The 7,976-nt window shown below is 37.3% G+C and overlaps 1 protein-coding gene across 1 annotated transcript in view; it reads left to right on the forward strand.

The window, feature by feature from the left end:
* Positions 1–2,709, forward strand: part of NEDD4 (NEDD4 E3 ubiquitin protein ligase) — a 142,064-nt gene extending 139,355 nt beyond the window's left edge. Inside the window, exons 27-28 of the mRNA XM_007935141.2 lie at positions 2,039–2,111; positions 2,607–2,709. Of these exons, the coding sequence (XP_007933332.2) occupies positions 2,039–2,111; positions 2,607–2,709 (176 nt within the window). The remainder of the gene's footprint in view (positions 1–2,038; positions 2,112–2,606) is intronic.
* Positions 2,710–7,976: the final 5,267 nt, after the last annotated feature.

Below are 7,976 nucleotides of genomic sequence, written 5' to 3' on the forward strand. Positions count from 1 at the left end.
GTTTGGTTATCCATTCCTCAGTTGATGGACATCTAGGTTGTTTCCATCTTTTGGCTATTGTAAATAGTGCTGTGATGAACATGGGTGTGCATAATATAAAAACATTTTTTAAAAATGAAAAAGCTATAGTATCTGAAAGGATTGTAGTACCCTCTGTCTTCTCCGGGGCAAACCTGGTCTCCTTGTTAAACTTTATTTATATTTGTTTGCAGAACTTGTCAGGCAGCTATCACTTCTTCACCTAGAGTAAATACTCACCTTGGAAAGAATGAGGGACGAGCTTTGCTGCTAGCCAATACCCTCCCTCCTTGCCTAATTTGGTTTCTTAATCTTTGTTTTTTTAGTGGTTTCACCTGATTCCACTTCCTCCCTTCTATTCTTTAACCAATTAGTAGAGAAAATCAAGGCAGGTCGCACATCCTTGTCCATGTCTAGCTGCACCATTGCTCTTTTATGTAGCCCAGGTCTGCACCCATCCATAGTTGATTTCATGAACTGTTTAGAATTGGGGGAAAAACACCTCACACACAGAGTCCAAGTTGGTTGAGTTAGAATATAAGTTCAGATGCTTATGTATTTATGAAATGAAGTAGATGTTGCTCCAAAATACTAATACTGTAATATTATACAGACAATAACAAAGTATGTTAAGTTTACATCAGTTGATTTAAAGGGATTTTATTTTGCGTTGTTTAGGTGAGTGAGAATCAGAGAAATATATATATAATAATGATTCCTTGTTTTGGAAACCAAGCAATGACAAAAGTACTGAAATTTAAATAGTGAACATCATGGTGATGGGTAAAAAGTAGTATTTCTGAGAGAACTATAATATTTAATAAGTATGTTTGTGCTGCTTCTGGCAATTACACACACACACACACACACACACTGGGATATGATTATAAGACAGAGAAATAAGTATGGAAGATTATATAGCAGGTTATTAGCATTGATGACCGGGGTGTTTGGGGTGTTGAGAACTGCAGAGAGAAGAGCTAAGTGAACACTCTGCCAAAAAAAAAAGTTTTTAGAAGTATCCATAATATAAGAAATAAATAGCATGTATGTATAACATCATGATCCCATACACATAAAACTCCATGTATACATATGCACATGCAGAAAAAGGCTCATGACAGGATGTTCACCCGGAAGTTAGTGCTGTGTATCAAGATGGTAGAATCTGAGGTGATTTTCACGTTTCACTGTATTTTTCTGTGTTGCTTTAATTTTGTACAGTAAACATGTATATTTATGTTGTTGTTAGTTACCATTGACTTGATTCCATGTGTACAGGGTAGAACTGCTCCATGGGTTTTTCAAGGCTGTGACCTTTCAAATGCAGATTGCCAGGCCTTTTTCTGAGGTGCCTCTGGATGGGTTAGAACTGCCAACCTTTTGGCTAATAGTCAAGTGCTTAACTCTTTGCACCACTCAGGGATTCCTGTATTATTTATATGTCATTGTGTTGTTATGTGCCATTGAGTCAAACCCAACTCATAGCGATGACTCCTTGGGTTTCTGAGGCAGTATCACTATGGAAGTAGATTGCCCAACCTTCCTTTCGAGGAGTGGCTGGTGGGTTTGAACCGCCAGCCTTCTGGTTAGCAGTCAAGTGCCTTAGGCACTATGCTACCAGAACTCTTATTATTTATATAAGCAGAAAAAATTAAATCTATTTTCAATGCAACTCAAAAAGGAAAGAAATGCAAATTTTATCTACGCACCAATGAAGGGAACGGTATATGGGAATACAGTTGTACGCAGGGCTAGGGAGCAGCAAATTATTATCAGACATGCCAGGCACAGGGGAAGAGTGATATAGTGATAAAAATGGACTGATGGAAGGGGAATCTTCATTTTAAGGCTAGACAATGACGTCAATAGGGACAGGACAGGCTTCATTTCTTTTGAGTTTAGACAACCAAATTAGTTTCCTATATATGTAAGTTCCACATATGGAAAAGTGAGTTTTGAAATCCTAGGGCTTCCTATATTCAGTAAATGAAACCAGAGAAACTCTTCTTTCTTTTAGGCTCAAATGGACCACAGTCTTTTACAGTTGAACAGTGGGGTACCCCTGAAAAGCTGCCAAGAGCTCATACCTGGTAAGCAGTTGCTAATAGTTAGTCTACGTGCAGAGGAGGCTGGGAGAAGGTCTAGTCATCTGTGATATGTCAGTGGAAGCTATGATGATGATAAGGAGTCAGTAACACTAACCCAGGAACAAACCTTTCTTCACCAGGTAGACCTGGTCTTGAAGTCCAGGTAGCTGAGTGTTGGAAAGGCTCATCTAAACTGTTGACCATGTATTACCTACAAAGCATGAGTGCAAAGCCATCCCAAGAGGCTTTTGCAGGTTAAACTGTCAGAGGAACCCAGCCAACGAAAGGTTGAGGAAGGGGTGGGAAGACTCCACTAAGAAGTCATGGGGAAAGTCTGTGTGTAGAGTCCCCAGTCCTATATCTTACTTCTATCGCTGGTGATAAAATGTCTGTTAGGTTGTTAGAATGCAGCCTCATCACAGATACTCAACATTACTGTGTGTGTCGTGATACTTGCCTTGTCAGTCTCTCTCATAACCGGTTCCTCTGTTATTTCAGCTTTAATCGCTTGGACTTACCACCATATGAATCATTTGAAGAATTATGGGATAAACTTCAGATGGCAATTGAGAACACTCAGGGTTTTGATGGGGTTGATTAGATTACAACTAACGATCTACAATGTTTTGCTGCCGCAGTATTTTATAAATGAAATCTTGACTTAAAATTTTCTAGGGAACTACTATAGAGTTTGGCCATTTACTCTTCTCAGATACTTGGGAAAATCATATATACGCATTAGGCAACATAGTATGACAACTTAACCATTATTTCAATCACATTATAACAATGCATTGTATTTACATGGTTGTTTCATTCTTTCTTTAGACTTCACACTATAGGATAAGTAAGTCCTGTGTGCCTGAAGTAGTGAGTTTTGTTCTCAACATTCACCTTTTTTACAGTATTTGCCAGGCAGTTCTTTCTTAAACTACTGAAATTGTAACTGTGAAATATTTGTGATAAGTGTCATGTGTGAAAAGTTTGATGCTTTTTGAGAAGGAAAACAGAAATTTTGGGAAAAAATAATTTAATATTGAGTAAACAGCAATATATTTACTGCTGCTTGCAACTATTTATTATAATGTAGACATGCCTAATGCACCTTACTGCCCTGATTTTTGGAAAAACTTTTAAAGTGTGTTACCTTATATTTTTTAATCATCTGACTCGCAAAAATTGTTTACTTCTTCATTTTAAAAGTATCTGACTTTTGTTAATATGTAGTTTTATTCATCAAAGTGATTCAAAAGACATGTGAAGCAATTTCAAAACTGCAATGAGTGAAAAGTATTAAAGCCTTCCTCTTGCCTATATATCCTTATGGTTCATTGGCATAGTCATCACTTTTCCATGTTTTTATGTGGTTAGAATTCCTTCTTCAACTTTAAACTAAAGCTCCACAAAGCAGTATTTCTAAGTATGCTTTGAAGAACTAAAGTCAATGTATAGTACTTTTCTTTCCTAGTCATCCTTTACACTTGCACAATTTCGTAGTAAGTATATGTTTACAGGGTTTATTATGTTTACAGATTAAGCTAATTTCTGTAGTTGCCTTTTTATATTTTTAGTACTTCACTTTAGTTAAAAATAATAATAATTTGTTAAAAAATAACCAAAGAATAGTTATAATTCATAATTTGTATTAAATTTATTACTATGTTTCTTATGCCTTTTAAAAATACTGTTTACTATGAAAGTGATGTTTTATTACAAATTCAGAACTCTTTAGCAAAATGTTACAGGGAGGATCCAACTTCAACCAAATTGATGAACATAAGAACCGTATGTGTGCATTCAACAAATGTGTCCTAAATGGTTCCTATGTGCACAGCTCTGGGCTAGGCCCCTGGGGTAAGAAGTGTCAGTTTCAAAGAAGTATTGCTCATCCTCCAGGAATATACAAATATGTAAATGAATTTTTAAACAATCAAAAGTGGGGGTGAGCAAAAAAGGCAAAAGGGAAATTGTACCTGCAAAGATCAATTGTGCCAAGACTGTATTTATTCCTAGTTTCATAACTATATTGAGTGCTTTTAAAAAAATTTAAACTCATTTCCCTATATTGTAATTTGGTGATTTATAAATATATTTTAGATACATGTTATACATCTTCTTTAATGTACAGTACTCTATGGGAGTTTAAAAAGTGCTTCTGCCTATTGGTTAAGCTTGCTGATAAGTAACTGTCAACACTTGGTAGAGATCTATATTTTTGTGACAGAGTAGCAAAACCACTTCCAAACATCACAACATCCTCTTGATTTAGAAAAAGCAACTCACAAATCAATGTGCACTGTTTTATCTTCACCGGTGTTGACCAGCATTCAGGCAGGACCACCAGCTACAGTTCTAGCTTCATCACTTACTATGTAAACTGAAGCAACCTACTTAACATCTCTGGGATCCTGTTTCTTCATCTGTCAAATAATGAGAGATGATGTGCACCCTCATTCGTATGCAAGATTGTTGTAAATTCCAGAGAGAAGACGTATTGGAAAGTGCTTTATTAACTGTAAAATATTATACAATCAGAAGATGTTTTGTGCTATCAGATTAACAATCAAGTGTGCACACTGAAAACAATTTTGAAGAAGAATTTCTTCATTTAAAAATTAAATGACTTCTAATAGGAAATAGGAACACTGATACTGAATACATAGATATGCATACACACACACACACACACATATATATATATATATATGTATGTATGTATGTATCTATCTATGTATTGGTCTTAGAATTCATTTTCCCCATGTCAACAAATAGTAATATGGGCCAATGCATGGAAATGTCCTCGTTATTTAGAACTGAATGTGAAAATTTTTGTTAAACTAGGATTCTACCACATCATTATTTAAATATCAATTCTGTGAAATATTATAGCAGATATCAGAGCCTGGTAAAATGTAAAGCTTTCTTTTTATCTGGCCAATACTCATTTGAATGATCCTGTGACTCAGAGCACAGTCTATGAGCCCAGACTCACTCCGACCAGCTCCAGCCACAGACCATGCTCTGCTGCTTCTCCCAGGTGTAGGCCGATGGTCCATAAGGAACCTGGATGGAGCAGCACAGCCCCTCACCCCGGATAGAAAAGTATCTGAAAAGGCTTTTTACTTCTGGAGAGGCAGTAGAGTTATTTTCATATAGTAAGGACATCATACTTTTCTAGAAATTATAACCACATAAGTTTAGCTTACATTTTCTCTGTAACCAAATATTTTAACACATAAAATTGTATTCCAAAGGCATTCATCCTAAGTCAAATTTAAATGGCATTTGTTTAGTTTTTTTTTATTTATAATGTTGAAATTATTCCATATAAATATCAAGTTAAACACAATTTATTTTGATTATAACCATTTGACATTGTTTTTAAAAAGTTCAGATATCATAAATATATATCAAGATAAATGTATCAAAATTTACTGCATACTTTATAAAATCATTTTTTTTAATCTTGATGCCATAAATAAAGTTCTATTCTAATTAAAAAAAAAATTGTGACTCATTTTTAAATAGAAATGTTTTCAAGGCAGTATTCTGGGTGATAATTTCCTTTGTAACAGAATTCTCAACCATCTTAAATTTACATGAACATGAATTTGATGAACTAACATGATTATAAATACTTAAACCACAGGTAGCAAAACCACACTTGACAAACAAGTTATGTTCCAAAAATCTGGTGATTGTTATTGTTGTTGTTATGTGCCATCGAGTCAGCCCTGACTCATAGCGACCCCTCCTTGGGTTTCCGAGGCAGTATCACTACGGAAGTAGGATTGCCCAACCTTCCTAGTTGTTAGAAATATCCAGAAGACAAAATAATAAAGTTCCAATTGGACTGGATTTTAGGCACACAACTGGTCATTAAAAAGGCCAACCTTATAGCCTTACCACCATGTATAACTTTTCTATGAAAAAAAAAAAAAGGCATTCCAAGAGTTAATTCAGAACTGTCTTTTCCTCCCTCCTAGGAGCTCTGGTAGCGTAGTACCTAAGGCACTTGACTGCTAACCAGAAGGCTGGCGGTTCAAACCCACCAGCCACTCCTCAGAAGGAAAATGAGGCAATCTACTTCCATAGTGATACTGCCTTGGAAACCCAAGGAGGGGTCGCTATGAATCAGACTCGACAGCACATAACAACAACAGGAGCTCTGGTGGCGTAGTGCCTAAGGCATTTGACTGCTAACCAGAAGTCTGGTGGTTCAAACCCACCAGCCACTCCTCAGAAGGAGTGGTTGTTGAGTCGGATCTGACTCCACAGCAGTGAGTTAGGTTTCTTATAGCACAGAGAAGTTTTGCAGCTAGAAGGAACTCTGTCTTCTTCCCCCGACAAGAGCCCTGGAAAGTGCTGTTCCAGCCCCTTGGCTCCAAAATCCAGACCAGAGCTTTTAATCCTAAGGATCAGACCACTGCCCTCACTGCTACCACCCCTCCAGGCAGTAGTGAGCCCACACCATGCCTTACATGTAGAGGAAGTCATTTGCTTTGCTGTCCATCATAACGGATACATTCATTTTACAAAGGACATGAAACTAAGGTGTTTGAGTCTCAGGACCTACCCTCACTATAAATAAAGGACCTGAATAGTTTATTTTGTTCTGTTTTGTTACATTTTTGTGTATTTTTCTTGAAAGTTAAAGAAATAAGCCTTCTGTTTGGGTTCTGCCTGTGTCTTCCCCCACAATCCATCCAATCACACACCAGTGTTTCTTTTCTAGTATACAAATCTGATCAGAGTATTTTATTGCCAAGGGGGGGGGGTAACCACCCTCAGAGCTCCCCAGAGCCCTGAGGATGAAGCCCAAACCCATTAGCATGGAATGTTGTCTGCACTCAGGCTAAGTTATCATTTCCACCTTCTATCTGTACCACACCTAGGCACCCTGTGATCCACCCACACCAGGCTTGAGTCCTTGAAGTCTGTTCTGCCCTGGCTGTTCATTGGCTCTGAAATGCTTTTTTTCTACTTGATAAATCATTCCCCATTCTGGACCCAGAAGAAAAGTGCTGTGGCACTTTTTATTATATAAAACAATATCATTATATACTAATAATACTAATGGCATTTTATTACAATCCTTTGTTTACGTAATTCTCCCCTTTTGGGCAACTTGATGACAGAGACTTCATAGACATCTTTTTTCCACTGGTGGTTAGTTCATTCCCCAGCATATAAATACTCTGTGACTACTGGTTCAATCTGATGAATACTAACTGTTCATGTATATAATCCATTCATACACGTGTACCTTATGAGCCCCTACAGTGTACCTGGCACTGCTATTATATGCAGGAGGCTCTGCATTTAGGGAGACATTGGGGAACATAAATACACATACAGAGGGAGTTTGACTGAGATCTCACTGAGTGCCGGTTTTGCCATAAACACTTCAGTGGATCCCGTTTAATCTTCATAAAAACTCAGTGAGACAGGCTTTATAGGCTCAATAAGGACAAGTCACCTGAGGCCACACAGCTTGTAAACTCTGTGGATCAACATCATATGTCATTAAAGCCAAAACCAAACTCATTGCCGTCAAGTTGTTTCCATCTCACAGTGACTTGTAAGACAGAGCTGAACTTCCCCACGAGGTTTCCAAGGCTACAATCGTTATGGAAACAGACTATTACATCTTTCTTGTGCAGAGCAGCCAGTGGGTTTGAACTGCCAACCTTTCCGTTAATAGCCAAGTGCTTTAACCACTGCACCACCAGGGCTCCTTCTATGTCATTACATTTGTAAATTAATACAACAATGAGATACCACTACACACTTTTTAGAATGGCTAAAATCCAAATCACAACACCCAATGCTGGTGAGGCTATGGAGCAGCAGGACTCTCGTTGGTAA

This window comes from Orycteropus afer, unplaced genomic scaffold, assembly GCF_000298275.1.
Source record: "Orycteropus afer afer isolate SDZICR_OR568_19922 unplaced genomic scaffold, OryAfe1.0 scaffold00026, whole genome shotgun sequence".
NCBI classification, from domain to species: domain Eukaryota; kingdom Metazoa; phylum Chordata; class Mammalia; order Tubulidentata; family Orycteropodidae; genus Orycteropus; species Orycteropus afer.